Source organism: Carlito syrichta, unplaced genomic scaffold (genome assembly GCF_000164805.1).
Source record: "Carlito syrichta isolate Samal-C Ts95f unplaced genomic scaffold, Tarsius_syrichta-2.0.1 Scaffold303669, whole genome shotgun sequence".
Lineage (NCBI taxonomy): Eukaryota > Metazoa > Chordata > Mammalia > Primates > Tarsiidae > Carlito > Carlito syrichta.
In genome coordinates this window covers 354,951-380,066 of record NW_007247765.1, presented here as the reverse complement: position 1 = coordinate 380,066, position 25,116 = coordinate 354,951, and the positions used below count along the sequence as shown (strand labels likewise).

Below are 25,116 nucleotides of genomic sequence, written 5' to 3'. Positions count from 1 at the left end.
TATATTTCAGGCCTTTTTATGGTTATCATGAGAAGGAAAGACACTTTATGAAGATCTATCTTTACAATCCTGCAATGGTGAAAAGGTACAAAGATAAATGAAACCAAAATATAAATAACTATGATTTAAGTATTTTAATAATAAAAATAAAAATCTAAAAGAAACACATATAGTTTGTAGCATTATTAAAGAAGGAGACCATAAAAACATATGTGTGTGTCTAGAGAGACCAATGACTTGGACTCTAGATGGATATTGCAGAGGTGAAAGCCCCAACTGCTCTTTCCAATCTTAGATTTGCAGAGTTTGTAGGAGTAGGTAAGGAGAGATGATGGCTGCCTTGTGTGATGCTAGTGCCCTGCTGGCCAGACCAGATGTTTAATGCTAAGATAAATTGCTCTGTAGTTGAAGTTAGGAGAAATGTCAAGTGAGGCCAGAGTGAGAGGACTTCGGATATTACAGTGTCCTGCTGACGCACTACTAGATGTTAGTGACATTTTATATCCTAGGTTTTTTGGTTTTTGGTTTGGGTTGGTTCTTGTCTTGCCTCAGTTAGTCTCTCTCCATCGAGCTTATTCTCTCAATGGTCCTGGAGTCCAGGTTTTTGAGGGCAGGAAGGGCACATATACAGAAGGTTTTAATCATTCTTTCAGGTTCAAACAAGGATTTTCACTTTATTTAGTGATGCGCTAGATAGAAGTGACTTTGGTAGAATGCTGTGTATTGTTTTTTCAGGAGGTCTTCTCTGCCAGTAGCTACTGGCCTCCAAAACATAACTTTTTGGTAAAATGCGAATGAGATCTTTCTCTATAATGAGTGAAGGTGCTTTGAGAGGCACAAGTAGCCAGGGCATGACACTAGTTAAGTACTTCACAGAATCACGGCCCTAATCCCAATGTTTGTTGCTTCCTCTGAGTAACCACGAAGAACTAACTTGCCTTCACCCAAAGTAACTTCTGTTATGTAGGTCCAAAATAATTTTTCCAGAATAGGCCGGCACTTACAGTGCTATTTCTCGTACCCATTCCCCTCTTATTACACTTTCTCATATCTGTGGCGTGCAGAGAGCAACCCTGGGGGCTTGAACCCTCTCCCACACACACAGTGGTGAGAGAGTAAGCCTCAGTCATTCCTTCCACTTTCATTCACAGGTTGTACTGGAGTGGGAGCCATGGCTAAAAGCTGCATACATCTTTTTATAAGTAACCTACAAACGATAACTCTACTTAAAGCATAAATATAAACCCTTTTTTCTTTGCAACTGTAGTCATCAAACACTTCCTGAACTTTTCTCAATAAGTTTGCTTTCAGTTATATAGTCGCTTAACACAGTGCCTATTTAAAATCCCTAATTTATTAATGAATTCATTCATTTATTCATTTTAATACATATTTATAAAGTACCTACATTATGTGGTGCTCTGTGGAAGTTGCTGGGTAAACTTGGTGAGCAGCTTTTCAGGTTCCTGCCTTCAGAGAACTTAGAGCAAGTAGAGAAGGTAGAGGAAACAAGGAGACCAGACACGTAACCAGAGACTGTGGTACATGCTAGGAAAGAGCAGGATTCACATGGAAGAAAAGGTCATTTTCCTTCTTTATTGTTTCCTCTTATACAGTTTGCATTAAGCATTTGCACTATGCTATTTAAGTAACACTAACACTTAGGGTAGTGGGTAAGAACCTGGCACTGAAGCCAGATGGCCTGTGTTCAGAATCTTGCCCTGCCACTTCCTAGCAAGGTGACTTGAAGCAAAGTATTTCATCTCAGTGCCCTAGTGCCCTCATCTTCATGTAGGCTTGATCAGTACATGTTGTTAGGCCTCAGACCCCGGCCCTGTGACAACTGCTCTTTGTGTAGACTCCTCTTCATTCCTTTCCATCCTGTCTCTTATTTTAATTAATTAATTAATTAACTTTTTAGAGGACTGGATACATTTTACTTGAAAACAGTTAATCATCTTCTAAATAGTCGATTGCTTGAGCAATTAAAAGAATAATTACATACATCTGTGTCCTAGCATGTTCTTTTTTCTCCATTGTAATTCACTATCAACTGCCAGTTGCAAATCATAATACTTAAAATTGATATTTTTGCTATATTAGCGGCTAACTTTGAAAACACTGTATTTTCTGCTAGACAGTAATTTGCATTAATTGTTCAGTGGTCTCTCTTTTATTTTATTCCATAGCTTCTCCTTTGTCTGCCAGATGAAACCATCAGTTCTGAGTTAATCCATTTATTTCTCTCTGCTAAGCATAGTTTCTGATTACTTTAGGAAAAAAAGACCACAGATTGGTGCCATCCGTGTACATTTATAGTCTTCAGCTTCACCCGGGCCCTTTCCTACCCTGTTTCACTTCTACTTTTTTTCTCTTAATTATCTCCTTACCATTCTCTGACCTCTTTACTCAAATGTTAAGCTCCAACTGAGGCCTTGTCTCCTTACTTGAACTCATTATTCTAGAACAGTGGTTCTAAAAATATGAAGTGGCCAGGTGTGGTGGCTCATATCTGCAATCCCAGCACTTTAGAAGGCTGAGGCAGAAGGATCACTTGAGGTCAGAAGTTTGAGACCAGCCAGGGCAACATAACAAGAGTCCATCTCTACCCAAAACAAGTATGAAGTAAGAATTTCTGAAACCTTTTAGGGGATGTACATGGTCAAAATTATCTTTATTGTAATACTAAGATATGATTTACCTTTTTCACTGTGTTTACTCTTTGAAAACTGCTGGCAACCTGTCTGAAATCAAGCTAATGGCATCAAACTACTAATCATTTTGGTAATGATTTCCACCACTAAGCACTCACTGTTTAAAAAAAAAAAGCCAGTTTTACTTAAGAATATCCATGATGACATGGTAAAAATTATTAATTTTATTGATTCTTAATCTTTGAATACACTGTTATAGTTCTTATATTACAAAATAAAAGTAAGCGTAAAACACATATGTGTGCTGAAGTACTATGATTGACTCAAGGAAAGAAGCACTTATATGATTGCTGTTAGTTACAAGCTGAACTAAGCATTATTTTTACTTAAAAGAACAACTGATAAGGTTCTAGTGATTTGCATATTTGGCAGAAACCGTCTCAAAAATGAACAAAGTGAGCCTGTCAGTTCAAGGAAAAAACTCATAGTATTTGTTGCCAGTGATAAAATTTGAGCTTTCAAGCAAAAAAAATAAAGTTTGAAAAACTTTATTTGCTACTATGAATTTAACAGGTTTTCAGTACTTAAAAGATTTTTCTGATGAGATAGATGATATTAACAAAGGTGATTGTTTTTATATTGTTTGATTAACATTTAGAAGAGCTCTATAACTTAATGGATCTGTATTTCTTAAATGACTAGTGCATGGTGTTAGAAAATCATAAATGAGTAGAAAATACTCAAAGTACAAGATAGAACACTAGATCTTAATGTAACAGAGTATAACCGGTTCATTGATTTGGTTTCAGATTCCACGTCATAGCTAACCTTTAAGAAGCTACCACTTGTTGAGTTTTCATGTAGCATCAAAGAATAATGTTGACAACTATCTGAAATGACTGTTAAATTATTCTTCCTTTCAACTACGCATCTGTGTGAGACTGGGTTTTCTTCATATGCTTTATGTTGCAACAGATTGAACAGAAGCAAATGTAATCCAGCCATCTTCTGTTAAAACAGATTTGCAAATATGTAAAACAGTGCTACTTTTCTCACTAAGTTGTTTTTGTTTTGGAAAATATAGTTTTTTGTTGTTGTTGTTTTGTTTTTGTTTTTTTTTTTTTTAATTGGAGTCTCACTCTGTCACCCAGACTGGAGTGCAGTGGCTGCTCCCGGCCACCGCAGCCTCGACCTGCTGGGCTCCAGCGATTCTTCCACCTCAGCCTTCCAAGTAGCCGGAATTACAGGCACACGCTACCACGCCTGGCTGATTTTTTGATTTATTGTAGAGATGAGGTCTCGCTGCCCAGGCGGGTCTTGAACCCGCGGGCTCAGGCAATCCACTTACCTCAGCCTCCCAAAGGCATGGGATTACAGGCTGAGCCACCGAGCCCGGCGTTATTTTTTATTTAAAGAGTTATTCATGTTAACATGAGTTTGTTGTTATTTTTTAAGTAGTAAATAAGTTTCTTAAAAATTTCTGTTTTAATTTCCAATATGGCAAATATCAGTAGATATAAACTGCATAAACAAAAGCTCTTTAGTGTTCTCAATAATTTGTTAAGAATTAAAAAGGAGTCTGACCAAAAAGTTTAAGAACCACTGGAATAAATACCTGTCACTTCACTCCTTCCCTAATACTGGAGTGTGATATCAGAACTGCCTGTTCAGTGAGATTTTCTTCTCTCTTTGGTCTTTCCAAGGACCTCTTCCACCTGTTATCCCCATTTTTCTTTCCCACACTATTTAAATATGAATAAGACCCTGCTAATCTTCCACACACACATCCATACCCATAATCACACCATTCTCTCGTATAGCCATTCTCCATGAAGGGTTTGTCTATACTTTGTGCATCTGATTTCTTGCCTCTCATTCACTGTTTAACTCGCTCCATTAGGGCTTCTGCATATTGCTTATCCATATTGCACTGCATTTACTTTTACTAAAGACCTCCGTGCTAAGTCAAGTTTTCATCCTTATGTTTTGACCTCATGGTATTGCTTATGATTCCTTAAGACATTTCCAGATGTTGGCTTCTGTGATAGAAACCTCTTCAAGTTCTCCTCATACCTGTCTGATCATTCAGATTTCTGCCATTTGGTTGGTTCCTCTTTTGACGCCTGGGGTTGTGTCATAGGGGTCTGCCTTCTCTCTTTTGCCTCTGTACTTTCTTCTCTCTCTACAGCCTTATCTGCTCCATTGGTTTTGTTTTGAGTTTTTTGTTTCATCTTTTTGTTTTTATTTATACATTCGACTTCCAAATGTATATTAATAACCTAATTATCCCTCTAGAGTTTCTAATCATATGTCAACATAGCTATTGGATAAATACAATAGCATGTGGATAAGAGTGACACCTCACAAGTCACAGAAAAATTGGTTTACATTTTAGCTCTTGCACTTTTTATTTGATTTTTTAAAAAGTCTCTCTAGGGTAACTTGTTTATTTTTAAAATGAGAATGATAGAACCATAAGCTTGTCATGAGGATTAGTTGAGAGAAAGCACCTCATCCAGTATTCAGTATATAGTGCTAAACTACATTAGCCACCTCTGCGGGTTAGTAAAATTATCCTCATCCTCATCAGCTTCCACTTCCAATGTTATCACAGAAACCTGCCTGGATCCCTGCTGCCTAAACTCCATTATGTCCAAAGTTCATCCTTGTTTTCCCTCCAGAAACTCAAGCAGACCTATTACAGTTCTTCCTATTTCAGGAAATGTAGCACCAGCAACCAGCTGCTGAAGCAGGAGATCCAGGCCAACCCTGTCCTTGTCCACTCCCACATCCAGCCAGTTGCCAGGCCTGGCCCTTCGGCCCCTTCTGTGTCTCTGGAATCTGTACATGTCTATGAACCACATTCCTCTCCTGCCATCTGAGCATCTTCTCAGTGGCCTCCCTCCTCCCTGCCTCTAGGCTTGTGTGTTCTCTAGCGGATCTGGTTGTGTCACTTTCCTGCTGTTCACATTGCAGGCAAATTTCACTACCTCTTCTGTTGTCTCAGAAGGCACCACATGATCTGACGTCTCATTACTTCTCTAGCCCACCTCTCCCCATGGCCTCTGACACTCGGTCACTGTCTTCCTCAGTGGTTTCAGTTCCTAGGTAAGCCATGTTTGCTCGTGACCCTTTACATGTGCAGTTTATTTATGTGCACCTTGCTTCAGGGAAGAAGTTCCTGTAGTTCTTCCCTTCGTCTCCTGCTTAGACTTATCCCTCTAGGAGGAAGGCTTTGCAGAAACAGCCTCTGCACCCCTATCTGATTAGTGGCCCTCCTGGCTGTTTAATATGTCTCCCTGGATAATACCTAGTGTGCTGTGTACATTTCTATCTTTTGTATTCCCCATCATGATAGAGAAAAACTCAGAAAGACAAATATTAAAATGATAAAACCTCTGATGGGATTATCGTAATAATTTCTTTTCCTTTTTCAAATTTATATTTAATCTTTTCAAAATTCTGTAATTTTTCAAAGAAAAATTTCATATTTTAAACCTTTTTTGACATTGTGATTTTTAATATAGTTAGTATTAAATTGCTTTAAGACAAAATAGTCTTCATCTGTGAAGTTTTTTGTCATTTAGATCATGCTTACTTTGAAACTTGATTTAAGTGTTTAATTTCTTACAAAGTGCTAATTTCCTATAAAATTGATTTGTGTGCCAGTAAGTTGTTTGTTCTCCATATTTGTCTGATCATTTTTTTTGCTTGACATTTTAGGGAACATAATTTTATGACACAACTTTTTGTTCTGTTTTAGGATATGTGAACTTTTGCAAAGTGGAGCCATAATGAATAAGTGTTACCAGCCTCATGAAGCCCATATTCCCTACCTCCTTCAGCTCTTCATTGACTACAATCTTTATGGAATGAATTTAATAAATCTGGCTGCTGTCAAGTTCCGAAAAGCAAGAAGAAAAAGTAAGGTTAATCTTCAAGTTCCACTTAAAGCTTTGAAACAAGTGTTATATAAGCAATGGCTCATATATTTAGAGATTGGCAATATATATTTAGAGATTAAGTGCTGAATGCATAAAGAATAAAAAGACATATGCAAGGTGGGATTCGAGATGATCAGGAAAAATGTCTCAGAAAAAATGTTTTTGGCAGCAGCTTTATTGAAATATAATTTATATATCATTTAAATCACCCATTCAGGAGGACCATTTGATGTTGTTTGGTACAGGCATACCTCTGGTGGTGTTGGCTCAGTTCCAGGCCACTGCAATCAAGGAAGTAAAGGCGAGCCAGTATGTTGCTCAGCAATTTGCATTGTGATTCTTTTTTTTTTAAGCCTTTGACTTTATGTAGTATATGATACACAATTCCAGAAATCTCTGCAGGATTAGAGCCTCATCACTTTAGTCCAGCACACCCCAGGTGATGCAAATGGCAACAGGTTAGCAGAGATGTTGGTCCCTCAGCCCCCTTAGCCGCCCTCAGTGCTCTGGAGTCCCAAGACCCTCAGGGCTGTTACTCCCAGCCAGGAGCAACTGTTTGACCTCAGTGGGCTGTACAAGTGTTAATATTTTCTGAGTATAACATGACCTGAGAAACGTTACAAAGCAAAGTTGTAGTTCACTTTAGGTCTGGGTGAATTTGGTATTGCTTTAAAGTTCTTTATCGAATCTTGATATTAGGAACAAAACAGAATAATTCGATTGTTTGAGGCAGTGATTTCCTCCCAAAACAAACTTATTTCTTCTTTACTTTTGTAGCTTTCTGAGATGAAAAGTAAGAGATTCTCAGATTTTCACTATCAGAATGGCAAGTTACAGACAAGCAAGGGAGAAGGCTAGAGTGACTCGTGATGATGGATTAAAGTTGGAGATATGGGCATACCTCAGAGATACTGCAAGTTTTGTTCCAACCACAGTAGAGCAATATCACAATACAGTGACTCACACGAAATTTTTGGTTTTCCATTATTAAAAGTTATCTTTACTCTGGCTGGACACAGTGGCTCACACCTGTCGTCACAGCACTTTGGGAGGCTGAGGCCAGAGGATTCCTTGTGCCCAGGGGTTTGAGAACAGCATGAGCAACATAATGAGACCTTATCTCTGCAGAAAATAGAAAAGTTAGGTAGTGTGATGGTGCATACCTGTTGTCCCGGCTATGTGGGAAGCTTAGACAATAGGATCTCCTGAGCCCAGGATGTCGAGACTGTGGTGAGCCGTGGTCATGCCACTGCACTCCTGCCTGGGTGACAGAGTGAGGTCCTAACTAAAAAAAAAAAGTTGTATATTTACACCATGATGTAGTTCATTAAGTGTGCAAAAATAGGATGATCACACCCATCTAAAGCAGTATACTGATTAAACGCAGTCCTTGTCAAAATACTGAAAACATTCTTCACAGAAATAGAAAAAAAGTTCTAAAATTTATGTGGAACCACAAAAGACCCTGAATAGTCCAAGCAATCCTGAGCAAAAATGGCAAATCTAGCCGGGCTCAGTGGCTCAGCCTGTAATCCCATGCCTTTGGGAGGCTGAGGTGAGTGGATTGCATGAGCCCGCGGGTTCGAAACCCGCCTGTGCAGGCGAGACCTCATCTCTACAATAAATCAAAAAATCAGCCGGGCGTGGTAGTGCATGCCTGTAATTCCGGCTACTTGGAAGGCTGAGGCGGAAGGTTCGCCGAAGCCCAGCAGGTCGAGGCTGCAGTGGCTGGGAGCGGCCACTGCACTCCAGTCTGGGCAACAGAGTGAGACTCCAACTCAAAAAAAAAAAGCAAAGCTAGAAGCATCACACAGCCTGACTTCAAAATAATACTACAAAGCTGTAGTAATCAAAACAGCATGGTATTGATATAAAAATAGACATATGTACCAGTAGAACAGGATAGAGAACTCAGCAATAAATGTTTGTACAAGAAAAGGATGTCTTTCACCGCTCCTGTTCAACATAGTGCTGGAAGTCCTAGCCAGAGCAGTCAGGAAAGGAAAGAAATAAAAAACCTCCAGATTGGAAAAAAGGAAGTCAAATTGACTCTTTTTTGCAAATGACATAATCTTATATGTGGAAAAATGGAAAGACCCCACCAAAAACTCTTAGAACTGATGAACCAATTCAGTAAAGTTGCAGGATACAAAATCAGCCCACAAAAATCAGTAGCATTTTATATGCCAGTAATGAATTAGCTGAAAACAAGAAATCAATACTATTTACAAACGCTACAAAAAATGAAAAAAAAAACTAGAAATAAATGTAACCAAAAAGTTGGAAGATCTATAAGGAAAACTACAAAATACTTAATGAAAGAAGCTGTAGAAGACACAAACAAGTGGAGAGAGATTCCATGCTCTCATGTACTGGAAGAAATAATATTTTTTAAATGAACATACCATCTAAAGCAGTCTACTGATTAAGTGCAGTCCTTGTCAAAATATCACTGACATTCTTCACAGAAATAGAAAAAAGTTCTAAAATTCATGTAGAACCACAAAAGACCCTGAATAGCCCAAGCAGTCCTGAGCAAAAATAACAAAGCTAGAAGCATCTCACTGCCTAGCTTCAAAATAATACTACAAAACTGTAGTAACCAAAACTGCATGGTATTGATATAAAAATAGACACATGGACCAGTGGAAGAGAATAGGGAACTCAGCAATAAATCCATGTATTTAATAGCTAACTGATTTTTCAGAAAGACGCCAAGAACATACATTGGGGGAAGGACAATTTCTTCAGTAAATGGTGCTAGGAAAACTGGATAACCACGTGCAAAAGAATTAAACTAGACTCTGTCTCTCACCATACACAAAAGTCAACTGAAAGTTGATTAAGACTTAAACATAAGACCCAAAACTACCAAACTATTAGAAAAAAGCATAGGGGAAACACTCCAAGACACTGGTCTAGGCAAAGATTTTTATGACTAAAACCTCAAAAGCACAGCCAACCAAAGCAGATAGACAAAAGAGACTAAAAAGCTTCTGCACAATCTTTATCAAAATATGAATGACATTCTTCACAGAAATAGAAGAAAATAATTCTAACTAAAAAACTTCTGCACAAGAAAGGAATCAGCAAAGTAAAGAGACCAGCTACAGAATAGTAGAAAATGTCTGCACACTATTTATCCAACAAGAGACTAGTATCCAGAATGTACAAGGAACTCAATAGGAAAAAAGCTAATACTGTAATCCCATTTTTAAAATGAGTAAAGGATCTAAATAGACGTTTCTCAAAAGAAGACACACAAGTGACCAACATCACTAATCATCAGGAAAATGCAAATCAAAACCACAGTGAGAGATCATCTTACCCCCATTAGAATGGCTGTTGACAAAAAGACTAAAAAAATAACAAATGTTAGTGAGGGTGTTGGGAAAAAGGATCTCTTATGTACTGTTGGAGGGAATGTAAATTAGTATAACCATTATGAAAAACAGTTTGTAATAATTCTATTCAGCCATGAAGAGAATGAAATCCTGCAGCAACATGGTGGAATTAGAGGTCATTATGATCAGTGAAGGCTGCAGAAAGACAAATATCACAATGTTCTCACTCATATGTGGGAGCTAAAAAGCTTATCTCTAGCTGGCCATGGTGGTACACACCTGTAGTCCTGGCTACTCTGGAGGCTGAGGTGAGAGGGTCACTTGAGCCCAGAAGTTCGAGTGCAACCTGGGCAACATAGCAAGACAGCATCTCAAAAAGGGAAAAAAAATGTTGACTCATAGAGAGTAGCACGGTAGTTACTAGGGGCTAGGGGAAGAGAGGTTGGTTAATGGGTACAGGCATACAGGTCCAGCACAGTGGGGTGAATATAGATAGCAACTGTATGTTTTACATTTCGAAATAGCCAGCAGATTTGAAACGTCTCCAACACAAAGAAATGATTAATGCTTAAGGTAATGGATATTCTAAACACCCTAATTTGATTATTATCTGATTATTACATGTCACATGCATGTATCAAAGTATCACTTTTACCCCATAAATGTGTACAAATATGCATCAATAAAATGGGATCTATTAATAAAATTTATGAGTAATAAGATTTTTAAAAGAACATTTACCTTCTAAGAAAAGGTAATTATCTGTAAATTAAAAGTAGAACTTATTTCCTTTTACCTTTCTGTTCCTAGGTGATATATTGCATGCAGCTGGATCATGCAAGGATCAGTTATCAGGAAATTCTCTTACTGGTACTTTATTTCGGTGGGAACAAGATGAAATACCAAGGTTAGTTAATGTTGTAAAGGAAATGAAAAATTTTACATATATCCTAGTTGTGATCAGAAATCAGTGGTCATCATAATTAAATTGTAACCTTTTATTATGTTGGATTTTTTAAATCTGTAAGTTTATCCAAAAAAGCCAATTCAACATTAGTATGTTACATAGAATAAAAGATTTAAAAAACAGACCATGAAAATATGCCTAGTTTTTACCTAATTAGTAAACAGATTCTGAGCTAGATTATTATACTTCTTTCCGATGTCATCTTCATCATGCATTTTAAGTTGATATTCTGTAACTTGTCAAGTAAAAAGTTAATATTTATAATAAAAGAGCAATTTAAAACTGAAATGGCAAATATTTTTAATAAAAATAAGCCCTCAGATTCCTGAGTATTAAATATTGATGTAAAAAGGGACATTGGCATGCTGTGATTATTTTTTTTTTTTTTTTTTTTTTTTGAGTCGGAGTCTCACTCTGTTACCCAGACTGGAGTGCAGTGGCCGCTCCCAGCCACCGCAGCCTCGACCTGCTGGGCTCCGGCAATCCTTCCACCTCAGCCTTCCAAGTAGCCGGAACTACAGGCGTGCGCTACCACGCCCGGCTAACTTTTTTTTTGATTTATTGTAGAAATGAGGTCTTGCCAAGTTGCCCAGGCAGGTCTCGAACCCGTGGGCTCATGCAATCCACTCACCTCAGCCTCCCAAAGTGCTAGGATTACAGGCTGAGCCACCGAGCCCGGCTTGCTGTGTTTTTTAATAATATAATTTGCAATTTCTTTTAACAGTTTTGTTATTGATTAGACTTTTTTTTGGAGGTAATGTATTCCAAATGCTTAGCTTTCCCTATTATAAAAGCAGATATGTAGTCAGCACCTATCTAAATTACCAGCCAGTAGGCCTGTCTACTGATTCAGGATTTCTGTTTCTGTTTTACACTGCACAGCATTACTGAGCTCTCCTGGTCCTTTTATTAATCAGTTGCATATTGGCAAGGTGGCCTTGACTTTCCTCTTTTGCTAAACATACATCCTCTGATGTTTGTTACACAGATATTTTTATGAAGAGTGCAAAGCAGAAAAAGTGTTTAGTTAAATGACATTTCTTATTTCATGATAAGAAAATGTGAATTTATTAATCAATTGAAGGTATAAAATAGTTGTTTAAAACTTCATTTACATAGTTTCAGAACCCTAATATATTTTTGACTGAGTCACTTTGAATACCTATAATGAAGAATCTCATTAATTGATGGTAGAAGTATATTGTTTTATGACTAGAATATTATATCGGAATAAATCTTTCAAGACTTTGAAGTAATATAGACAGTGACATATCTTACCTCTTTATTCTGCTTATTAATAATATTGGGACATTTTGATAAACACATACACACATGTACTTCTTAGTTCTTTCACAGATACAACAAAATTGTTTTTATAACCATGTTGAAGTGTTATTCAGTTTAGAGAAAACACTATTTACCACATGAAATCAAGTTCTCATCAATTCAGATTAAAGTGACCAGCAAACTACTTGCTGTTTGATTTTTTTAAACCTATGACATAGCCTTTTAAAAACTATAAAGTTGAACACATCAGTTTGACCAATGGACTTTTACCTAGTCACTAGATCCCCTAGTTCTCAAAGTTCTATATTTAGTTGATTTTTTTTTCTTTTTTTTTGGCATTGTCAGTTAATTTAAATTCTGCCATTTGAAGCTGTTTTGTAATAAGCGTCTTTCCAATTAGGTCATAAGACTGTAGGAAAACTTTACTAATTAGGAGTAAATTGGGGAAACTATTGTAATGAAAAGTTTGAATTTTAGAAAGATGTAGATCTTTTAAGAGTTGTACAAATTGTAAACAAAGATATGAATGGGCAAACTAGTGGAATTAGGCAAGTTATTTCAAATTATAATTTATAATAAATGTAGAATAGCTATATTTTGTCTCCGATCTCATATTTTAATATTTTTATCATGCTTATGTTAAATGAAAATCTGAAATTTCATCTCATACAAATGACAAAAAAGTCAAAAAGTTTTGCCATAAATCTGTATTCTCTTAGATTTTGTTAGTCTCATGTCTGTTCCCAGTGCTAGCACCTTTTTCTAGGCGCCTTTTTTTACAGTGAAGTGTTTTATATTTCTTCACAAACCTTGTTATGAGGACCACAACAAACAGCAAGCAACAGAGTCGTGATGAAATGGGGATACCAAGTCAGCAGTTCTGCTAACCTTCTTTGCTAGCACAGGGTAGAGTGCCACATGTTGTGGGACTTCAGGATCATTTGCCAGATTGTCAGATCTACAGATATCGAGAGTCTGCTACAATAATCTCAACCCTGGCTATTCATCAAAATGATCTGGAAAGATTTTTAAAATTATAGGTGTCTGAGCTCTACCCTCAGTGATTCTCACTGGAGGATCTTTTGTGTTAACCTGTAAACAGAAATGTTCACAGAGGCACAGTTGTCTAATTACTATTGCGTTGTTTATCTACTGTTGTTTATGACTAAAATTAATGGTCTCCATGTATTTGCTAATATAACTTTTTTACTCATACTTTTTCTATCTACAGGAACAAATTTTTAATCCTGAAAGCTACTTTCTTTCCCTAGAAACACCACCTGTTCTTAATATCTGAAGTAGCTTTGTAATAAGGTCAAGAAATAGTTGTAAATTTCTACTATGAGATTACATTTTTATGTTATTGTTTCCCTTTTTTGTCACAAATGTGCTATTCCTGGAAGATTCATCCTTGGCATTTACAGTGTAATTATTTCATACTGAAGAACTTTTTAGTATAAGAAGAAAATTTGACTGAACTATTTTATCTGGCACTTCAATTCATGACAAAACTGATTTTATTAAATTACATGAGTGAAGAGGACAATCTATATTGAGAATTATTTTTTTCTGAAAGTTAAAGGGATATATTGGTTAATACTCCCCTTCTCTCTCAGTGGTAAAGATATGTGTGTATGAGTGTCCACATGTACATGTATGTATACGTGTATTACTTGAATTGCAAACATTCTGTGATTTATCAGATTGCTTTCTAATGTTCATCAATGTTTTCTTAGGAATAGACAATGGAAAGTAAGTTTCACTGATATGTTTCTCTTAAAATATTAAAGAGTTTCAAATCAAAATGTTAATGAAATATGCCATCACCCACTTTCGAGGAGAATTATGGGTCTCCCACCTGCACTTAGTGTCCCTTTTGGAACAAGATCTCAGTTTTGAAATGAGGTCATGGGGATCCACGCTAGATGTGACCCTCTGTCGAGCAGGGACGATTATGTGGTACCTTCCTCATCTTTCATGGCTCTGATGAAAGAAATGCTTTTCAGTCAAAGATCATCAGTGGGTAACAACCCTTCTTATAAAAATTAATGAACTTGTGGTGTCGTTCCTTCCATTCCTGTGGTCTGTCAAATCTGTAGTTATGAAGAGTTTTGAAGTACCCCTAGCTCAGCAGGGCTTGAGGGCAGGAGGAACAGTGTCATCTGCTTTCCCTTACCTCTTGCTGCATACTCTCCCTCATTTTGTGACAGCTGGAAATATCTCTACGCAGCTGGTGTCATCTGGGTGTGGTTTTTGATGCATCCCTCTGTTGTCCCTCTGCTCTTCTGTCTCATTCTACCCAGGCAGGACCTCCTGCTAAAACACTGTGTATTCCTTATTATATGTAAAATATAATGCTGCCTTTTTTTAAAGGCCAGGTATAGTGGTGTACACTGTAATCCCAGCACTTTTAGAAGCCAAGGCAGGAGGATTGCTTAGAGCCACGCACTTGAGGCTGTAGTGGGCTATGACCACAACACTGCACTCCAGCCTGGGAAGTGGTATGAGATTCCATCGCTACAAAAAATAGAAATAAAAAATATTTATAAAGAACCAGAATAAGTAGATTGTACTGCAAAAGAATCTCACTAGGGTCGTCAGTAGAGTAGGTTTTGTATTTTTCTTAACCTATTTTTCATTTATATGTATACATGCAGCATCAATTATGTCATGAATAATTGTGAATTGATTTAATATCAGGTTTTCTGGTTACCTGGTAAAAATATAAAATATTGTGTAAGTAAGAAAAACCTTACATACTTTGCTCTAACATAATCACTGTGTTTTTGATATCTTTTTATTATAGCTCTTTAATACTAGAAGGTGTCGAACCACAGAGTACGTGTGAATTAGAAGTGGATGCTGTGGCTGCTGACATCTTAAATCGTCTGGACATTGAAGGTTCATGCACAATTATTCTTCATATCTGTTTCCATTTCTCAAAATTAGTGACCAAAGTAGAGTGGGGGAAAGGAGGAAAGAAAATATGACTAGGGAACTAAGATGTAGAAAGAAGATGCAAAATGATACAGGTTGCTTCTGTACTTCTGATGAGGTGGTCAGTAATTTTTTGTTTATGTTTTTATTCATATGAGTATATTTGCACAGATATGAAACTAAAGCAAGTGTAACACTAAATAAAATTAGCCAATGATAAAGTAATTTAATATATTCCGCCTGAGCCAGGCTCGGTGGCTCAGCCTGTAATCCCGCGCCTTTGGGAGGCTGAGGTGAGTGGATTGCCTGAGCCCGCGGGTTCGAGACCCGCCTGGGCAGCGAGACCTCATCTCTGCAATAAATCAAAAAACCAGCCGGGCATGGTAGCGCATGCCTGTAATTCCGGCTACTCGGAAGGCTGAGGCGGAAGGATCACCAGAGCCGAGCAGGTCGAGGCTGCGGTGGCCAGGAGCGGTCACTGCACTCCAGTCTGGGTGACAGAGTAAGACTCCAACTCAAAAAAAAAAAAAAAAATTATATATATATATATTCTGCCTTTTAATTTTGTAGTTTTCAGATTATATACCAGGGAGAGGATTCTCAGGGTATTGGCTATCATCAAATGTTTGAATTTTATTCACACATTTTTGCTGGGGTTTTGGGAACCAGTAGGAAGAAAACTAAAAGAAAGGAGCAACATAATAAATGTAGGTTTGTCCATTTTGTTATACAAAATAGGTAATTGGATTTTTTAAAAGGAAATATCTATTAGAGAAAAGTTAGATTTGTTTAAGCAAGCATTTTTTTGCTTTGACCTTTGTAGTATTGAAGTATTATTGTGATTACAGCTCAAATTGGTGGAAACCCTGGTCTGCAGGCCATTTGGGAAGATGAAAAGCAACGACGAAGAAATAGAAATGAAAATTCTCAAATTAACCAACCTGAATCACAAGGTATAAACCTAATAGTACTCTGAGGATTCTTAGATTCAGTAGTTTAATAGAAAAGTTTAAGTCACTGGAATTTTCTCTTGACATTGGATTTTGCTTTTCAAATTGCCTTTAAATGGTCTGTGTTTTTGTGTTGCCATTCAAACAGTGATTATCTTTGCAGCTATCTCCAGTGTCACCTCTCTGTGCCATAAGAAATTCATCTTACTGTCCTTGGTTTTCAGTGTACCTTGTCTTATTGCCCCAGTTTTTTGTTCCTATTTCATTCTTCTCTTTTTTTCAATGAACTATAGAAAATTCACAGAAGATCATGAGTCCTGACTTAGAAACACTACATAGTTCATTAAGCTTTGAAAATGTAGCCCATGAAATACTGCCCACAAATTGTTTTCTGGGTATATCATAAACTCTTAACTTTGTTCATTATGTACACCTCTGAAAAAAATACTCATTTATTATTAAATGCTGTTGCACTTAGAAAGAATTTGAAAGGGGTTGAATAATACCATGAGTACAAGAAAATTTTAGAAATAAAGGTAAAAGAATAAAAGACACACTTTAAAAGGCAAATTTATTTGAAATACGGCAGTAAGCCTATATTGAGGTCCAACTAAAGTTACAATGTCTTGGGCACTAAAACTATTTTGATAAATTTTGAGTACCTTTTATGCCTTTTTAAATAGAAATATATTTTATAAGGGGAAAATTTCTCATTTCAGGGTATACGACACATTTATAGGTAGAGTTCAGTGTTTTTTGGTTTTAGATTTAGGTTTTCATTGAATTGACTTTAAGTGCTTGACTTTATAACTTTAGTAACAGCCACTTCTGTTTTGTTTGATTCTATGACAGGACTATATTTAGGTGGTATTATATATGTCTAAAGAAAGATAGGGAATTCCAGCATTTTTAAAGCTACTTTAGAAGAAAGGAAAATATTTCATTCATTTGCTATCTACATTTTTTAATGCACTTTTAAAATTCAAAGATCGCAGGTTTGTGCCGGCAACAGAAAGTGAAAAAAAATTTCAGAAGAGACTTCAGGAAATTCTCAAACAGAATGATTTCTCTGTGTAAGTGATTATTTACTGTAGATCTTAGAACTAATTTAATTCCTTTGTTATCTAGCTTGTTATAAAGGGTATGTTTTAATTAAGCAGAACATTGTCAGGATCTGTGGACTACAGTGATGGTTCCCAGGAGTTCTCCGCTGAGTTAACATTACACTCTGAGATTCTAACTCCTGAAATGCTTCAGTGTACACCAGCCAATATGGTAGAAGTCCACAAAGACACAGAGTTGAGCAAAGGTAAGATTTTCTTTTCAAGTATACAGAAAATACTAAAATAGACATCCGTGTTTCTAGCTCTGAGATATCAGTGTTTAGCTATGTTTGCTAAGGTTTTCTTTTTTTCCTAACAAATACATTCTGGGCAAGGTAGTGAGACCTCGTCTCTACAAAAAAATAAAAAAATTAGCCAAGCATGGTGGCATGTGCCTGTAGTCCCAGAGTTCAGAGAATGAGGTGGAAGGATCACCAGAGCCCACAAGGTAAGGCTGCGGTGAGCTGTGATCATGCCACTGCACTCCAGTCTGGGCAACAGGTAAGACCCTGACTCAAAAAATAAATGAAAGAGATAAACCTGATGAATATAACAAAAATCTCTCCTGTTCTGTTATCCTTTCTATATATCTCTGAAGATGAGCAATATCCTGAAATGTTACAAGTTGCTCTCCTATATGATTTTATATTTTCTTTTCTATATATGTTCACCACACATACTGTCCTTATAAGTTTTAAATTTTACATACATGGTATCCTATTTGACATAGATTCAGCATCTTGGTTTTTTCACTCAACATTATATTTTTACGCAACTTAATTGAGGTATAGTTTACATAACATAAAATTCACTCATTTTAAGTGTATAATTCAATAATTTACCATAAATGTACAAAGTTGTGCAAGCATCTTTACAATTCAGTTTTAAAACATTTCCATCAGTCTAAAGGATCTCTGTGTGCATTTGCAGTTGTGCCCATTTCTGCTTCTAACCCAGGTAACCACAAATCTGCCTTCTTGTCTCTCTACATTTGCCTTGTCTAGATACTGTATATCATATAGATGAAATCATACAATATGTCATCTTTTGTGTCTGGCTTTTTTCATTTAGCATAATACCCTCAAGGTTTATCCATATTGTAGTATCTATTAGTATTTTATTTTTTTATTGCCTAGTAGTATTCCATTGTATGCATATGCTATACCACATTTTGTTAATCCATTCATCAGTTGATCAATACTTGAGAGGTTTTTACTTTTGGCTGCTAGAAATAATGCTTCTGTACGAAGTAAAGCGTGAATTTTAGTGCAAATTTCAGAAGGTTACAAAACAACGGAAATAGTAACAAATGAAACAGTTTAAAGATAAACTTCACTACAAAGATTATCTCTACAGAGCAAAAGAATTGGTAGGTCACATGGTAAATTTGTGTTTAATTTTTAATGAACTCCTAATTTGTTTTCCAAAGTGGCAGGACTGTTTCAAAATCACACCAGCAGCATGTGAGGGTTTCTGTGGCTCCCCCTCCTCACCAACACTTGTTATTCTCTAACTTTATAAATGTAACCATTTGCCTGTGTATCTACTGGTGTCTTGCAGTTTTAATTTTTACTTTCCTCATTACCAGTGATGTTGAACATCTTTTTAGGTCAGTTTTGTAACTGAAATATATCCTTGCTCATTCCTTTTAGCTGCTGGTGAGTGTTCTATATTATTTTAAGACTCAACAACAGTTTTATCTGCTTCTCCACTCTACAAGTATTAGATGGTTTTCACTTTTGCACTTAGTGCTGTATCAGTCTTCTCATGGCTATACAGGAGTTTCTCTACAGAGCACATAGAAGAGTAATTTGCTGCATATTAGAGTGTATGCATTGTACCCTACCTAGATAACATCTGCTTTTTGTGTGTTTTTTAAAATTTATTTATTTATTATAAAGATGTGGGGTACAATTGTGGGTTAGGTATACAAACATTGATCATGCAGGTACCCTTGTTGATGAGGCATGTCCCTCCCTCCCCTAGTAGTTTCCCCCAACTGCCAGTCCCACCTCCCCTTCCCCTGACAGTTTTCCGCTACTGCCAGCTGCTTACTTATAGCATTACAATTGGATAACATCTGTTTGAATTGTGTTTCAGTAATGCAATTAGCTAATACATAATTGGTAAAGAGGAGAATAATAAAAGTTTTACTCAGAAGCCACGTTTCATATTCACAAGGGACACATCAACAATGGTAGTATGAAAAAGGCCAGGTGCAGTGGCTCACTTCTGTATTTCTAGCACACTGGGAGACCGAGGCAAGAGGATTGCTTGAGCCTAGGAGTTCGAAACCAGCCTAGGCCACATAGCAAGACCTTGTCTCCACAAAAATATTAGCTGCATGTGGTGGCTAATTGGTTACTTGGGAGGCTGAGGCAAAAGGATCAGCTGAGCCCAGGAGGACAAGGCTGCAGTCAACCATGATTGTGCCACTGCACTCCACTACACTCCAGTCTGGATGACTCTAACTCAAAAAAAAAAAAAAGTATGTAGCCGGGCTCAGTGGCTCAGCCTATAATCCCACGCCTTTGGGAGGCTGAGGTGAGTGGATTGCCTGAGCCCATGGGTTCGAGACCCGCCTGGGCAGCGAGACCTCATCTCTGCAACAAATCAAAAAACCAGCCGGGCATGGTGGTGCATGCCTGTAATTCCAGCTACTTGGAAGGCTGAGGCGGAAGGATCGCCGGAGCCCAGCAGGTCGAGGCTGCTGTGGCCAGGAGCGGCCACTGCACTCCAGTCTGGGCGACAGAGTGAGATTCCAACTAAAAAAAAAAAAAAAAAATCAGCTGGGCGTGGTAGCGCATGCCTATAATTCTGGCTACTTGGAAGGCTGAGGCAGAAGGATCACTGGAGCTCAGCAGGTGGAGGCTGCAGTGACCGGGAGCAGCCACTGCACTCCAGTCTGGGCGACAGAGTGAGACTCCAATTCAAAAAAAAAAAAAAAAAAAAGGTATGTAATAATAAACATAAAATATCTATAGTAAAAGATGTTGCCACTCTGATTTTTTGAAATAGCAGCTCCATATTTTAATCTTCATTTCCTGATTACTAGTGAGTTTAAGCATTTTTAAAGGCATTTTGAGTTTTTCTGTTTGAGAATTGCTTATTTGTGTTTTTTGCTCATTTTCTGTTAGCTCACTAGTCTTTTTCCTACTGATTTGTAGGAATCCTTCATATTTTCTAGATATTACACCTTTATCCGTTTTATTTGTTTGTTTTTAATTTTTTACTTTATAAGACAGGTCTTACTGTAGCCCAGGCTGGAGTGCAGTAGTATATAATCACAGCTCACCGCAATCTCTAACCCCTGGGCTCAAGCTGTCCTCCTGCGTAAGTCTCCTGAGTAGCTGGGACTACAAGCATGTGCCACCATGCCCAGCTAATTTTTTCTTATTCATTTGTTGTAGAGGTGAAATCTCATTAAGTTGCCCAAGCTAGTCTAAAACTCCTGGTCCTCATGCGCCTTGGTCTCCAAAAGTGCTGGGATTACACACATGAGTCACCGCACCTGGCCCTTTATCAGTTGATAACATTAATTGTAGAGATGTTGTCTTTTCATCTAGAATTATCCTATAAAAATCTTAACAAAAAAATTCATTTTCTCCTTTTTTCTTTCCTTTTTTTTTCAATATTTTGCATGTCTTCAATTTTAATGTCAAAGTTAGCAATATTCCTTTATGATTTTGTTTTTGTACCTAGTTTGAGTCTTTCCCTACCTGGGTGTAATGAAAGTTTTCTCTTAAGTATTCATCCTGAGGCTTACATGTGGCTACAATTTGGTTTTTCACATTTAAGTCATTCATTCATCTGAAATTTTACATTTTTATAAATAGTAAGAATATAATTGCATTAGCTAGCTAGCTAGTTATGCTAACATATTCATTGCACAGGGTTTTTTTCCACACTGAATTCCTCCCCTCTCTGTGTTACTCTCATGCTGTTTTGATTACGTTTGCTTTATAAGATCTTGTCAAAGAGATCTTTCTTTATTCAGCTTCAAAAGTATCTTCTCTATTCTAGAGCCTTTAAAAAAGCTCACCCACATGAATTTTGTACTGTTTGCTTCAGCGAAGAACCCCATTGGAATATTAATGGGAATTCCTTGATGAATTTATAGTGTGGTTTGTGAACGTCTCTGTTTTTCTATATCGAGTTGTCTCATCTACAACATGACATGTTTCCCATTTTATTTTGTCTTCTTCCATGTCCTTCCTAGGGTTTTATACTTTTAATGAAATTATTGTATTTTATTAGATATGTTCCAGATATCTTATAAATTATAAATTTTACCTTTCAAAATCACATCTTCTAATTGCTGGAATCTGGAAATTTCACTGACCTTTGTGTTTTCGTCTTGTATCCAGCAGCTTTTTTAGCACCAGTAGTTAAGATGTATTTTCCCTTGGATATTCCGTGTATAGTCATCATCTGCACGTAACTATTATTACTTCCTTTCCTGTGCTCATACTTTTTTTTCTTTTTGTGTCTTAATGCATTGCCTAAGTATTCTAGGATAACATTGAGTAAAAATGTCAGTAATCTTTCTCCTAATTTGAAAGGAAATATTTCTGTGAGTCAGTAAGTATGAAATTTTCTACAGGATATTGGTAGATATACTTTCATCAGGTTATTATTTCTTCTAATTTTTGTTTGCTAAGAAGTGTGTTGTTTTTTAACCCAGGAGTAGATATTAAATCAAGTGTTTCTAAATGTTCTTTTCTGAATTTATTGAAGTGTGATCAGGTCTTCTCTTTTACTCTGTTAATATGATGGGTTATGTTAGAATAATTGTTGTTTGCTAATGTTAAACTACTCTTGCACTTATGAGATAAGCCCTTCTTTGTCACCATGTTGTATGGTTTTTTTTGTTTGTTTTTTGAGTCGAGGTCTCTCTCTGACACCCAGCCTGGAATGTAGTGTTATGATCACGGCTCACCACAGCCTCTACCTCCTGGTCTTAGGCAATCCTGCTGCCTCAGCTTCTCAAGTAGCTGGGACTACAGGAAAGTACCAGCACACCTGGCTAATTTTTTGATATTTTTGTAGAGACAAGGCCTTGCCTAGGCTGGACTTGAACTCATGGGCTTAAGCAGTCCTCTCATATTGGTCTCCCAAAGTGCTGGGATTACAGATGTGAGCCACTCACCCGTCCCCAGCCTGTAGTATGTTTTTTAAAGCATTGGTAGATCTTTGCTAATATTTTGTTTAAAATTTTAACTTTTTATTAAAGTTGTTCACAGCATTATTTTAACATCTTTCTTGTACCTTTGCCATGCCCCCTTTTAGTCCTAATAAAATTTACTTATGTCTTCTATGTAATCTGTTTTGATCATCCTTGCCAGTCTCATCAACTTTATTTTTAGTTTTAGATAACCAGCTTGCTTTGATTGACCCTCTCAATTGTTTTTTGTTTTAAAATTAGCTGTTTTTCCGTTGTCTGTTGTCTGTTTGTTCATTTGTTTTGATTAAACATTCTTCATTAGCCTAGCTATGTCCTAGAGAGTGCTTCAAAAGTATTTTTTCTTGATGATTTTAACTCTCTTTTAAAGGCTTGAAAGCATTTATTTTTAGGTCTAATTAAGTGTCTGAAGCAGATGAGCAAAACTGTTTTCCAGTGAGCTCTTGTGTAACTGCCTGCCAGGTTTTGGTGTGTGGTCTTTTAATCCCTGACTACGATGTGCTTTTAATTCTCTGCCTCTTCATATGACTGGGTTATATGTGAGATTCATTTTATTTTTGTTCTTAAAATTATGTAATCTCTCTATGCATTGAACCCTTTATGAAAATCACATATTGAAATACTAATATTTTAAGATAATGAATTGAATGGAAGCTTTCAGAGAAGTGCACCATTAATATAAAATGAATTTAGTTCTTATTTTTTAGTCAGAGAATAAACGATTGTATTATTCAAATGAGACAGTTCATCTTTTGTGTCCTTTTGTATATTTTAATATGCAGTGATTTTTACTACAGTAGCATACTAGGTAGGATTGAAGAGGCAGAGAAGTTATAAGTATTTGGTGATCGGTAGGCTCGGTGTTTGCTTTGTTTTGGTTGATCTGTGTGACTGGTTAGATATTCCTTTAGATATTCCTTTGGTTTTGTATTAAGTTTTGTTATGTTTTTATTTAGCGTACAGTATTAAAACTTCAAAAATTTTAGAAGATTTATACTGTAATGCTTCCTAGCCTACACAAATTCTAAATGATAAATTTTAGAGTTAGGCCACTGATTTAATGTGTTTTTACTCTTTGTCAAATTAAGGTCACAGTAGACACAAAGTGGAGGAAGCTCTTATTAATGAAGAAGCAATTTTGAACCTCGTGGAAAATAGTCAGACTTTTCAGCCTTTGACCCAAAGACTGAGTGAGTCACCGGTTTTCAGTAAGTAAAAGTGCTGCCATAAAATTCAGTGTTCTAAATCAGTGAAAATATGTGTTGTGAGGGGTATTTTTCTTTTTATTTGAAGAGGTTAATATTGCATGTTCAATAAATACTCTGCCAAATATAAAATGGAAACTTGCATTAAATTGCTTGCTTTTTAAAAAATTTTCTACATAGTTTTTTCTAAAAAATAATTATGAAAGAAAATAATTTTTTAACTTTGGGTGGAACCATATTGCTTTAGAGGAAAACATACTTGTTTTGGATTAATATTCTCAAAAGTACAGTACATTAATAAAACACTAATTGGTTCTCTCCTGGTGAGTATCTGAAATTTTACTGGACAGTTCCTTTCAAGCCATTAATTTTTGACTAGCATAGCATATGACAGTTATTTCTGAGTGTCTTTGTATCACTCTAAACTTATTTTTATTAGCATCGCAAACCATTTACAAGATTCTTTTCAATAATTTAGTCTTACCAACATTTTTAACAAATTTATTTGATATTTTGTTGCATAAAATATTCATGCCTATTGTTTTGTTTGATATTGTGATTTTAATGTTTCCTTCCTCACTTTCTATTTTTTTCATTTATAATTTATGGCATGAAATGTGATCCCAGCTCCATGTTATAGCCTCTCTGTTACTTACATTTTTATCTGGATGGTACAAAAATTGACTGATTTTGGACAGTACCAAAATTATTGTACATACTCATATTTGAAAATCATTTTAAATAGGTGTAGGGGATTGTTTTTTCTTTCTAAATTTTCCATATTTATGGGGTACATAGTGATGTTTCAATACATGAAATGTGTAATGATCAGATTGGGGCAATTAGCATATCCAGCATCTAATAGACTCAAGATTCTCCCACCTCAGTCTCTCCAGTAGCTCAGACTGTAAGCATGCACCACCATGCTTGTTTTTTCTTTTTTAAATGAATGGCCACATGCAGAAAGAAATCATCCTAATACGTTAAAAAATAGAGGTTTATAATCTAGAATGTTCTGTTTCTCCATTTGAATAAAAATATATCAAAGTTTTGTTTTGTTTTCTTTTCTTTTCTTTTCTTTTTTTGAGTTGGAGTCTCATTCTGTCGCCCAGACTGGAGGACAGTGGCATGCTCCCAGCCACCACAGCCTCGACCTGCTGGGCCCCAGCGATCCTTCCGCCTCAGCCTTCCAAGTAGCCGGAACTACAGGTGCACACCACCATGCCCGGCTAATTTTTTTATTTATTGTAGAGACGAGGTCTCACCAAGTTGCCTGGGCAGGTCTCAAACTCACAGGCTCAGACAGTCCACTAGCCTTGGCCTCCCAAAGTTCTGGGATTACAGGCTGAGCCACCGAGCCTGGCCTCAAAGTATTTTAAATTATATTGTAGTTATTTTTAAAAAAACAGTTAAGAGAGAAACACAGAAAGATTTGAGGAGCCCGGTCTCAGTGACTAAGCCTGTAATCCCAACACTTTGGGCAGCCGAGGCGAGTGGATTGCTAGTGCCCACGGTTCGAGACCCGCCTGGACAACTTGGCGAG

At 36.7% G+C, this 25,116-nt stretch overlaps 1 protein-coding gene across 2 annotated transcripts in view; it reads left to right on the top strand.

Annotated features, from left to right (window-relative positions):
* Positions 1-25,116, top strand: part of REV3L (REV3 like, DNA directed polymerase zeta catalytic subunit) — a 159,434-nt gene that overhangs the window by 54,729 nt on the left and 79,589 nt on the right. For both annotated transcript variants that reach the window (XM_008058987.1, XM_021712854.1), the window contains exons 3-10: positions 11-85; positions 6,418-6,578; positions 10,753-10,849; positions 15,003-15,097; positions 15,982-16,086; positions 17,072-17,156; positions 17,244-17,392; positions 23,457-23,576. In XM_008058987.1, coding sequence (XP_008057178.1) covers positions 11-85; positions 6,418-6,578; positions 10,753-10,849; positions 15,003-15,097; positions 15,982-16,086; positions 17,072-17,156; positions 17,244-17,392; positions 23,457-23,576 — 887 coding nt within the window. The remainder of the gene's footprint in view (positions 1-10; positions 86-6,417; positions 6,579-10,752; positions 10,850-15,002; positions 15,098-15,981; positions 16,087-17,071; positions 17,157-17,243; positions 17,393-23,456; positions 23,577-25,116) is intronic.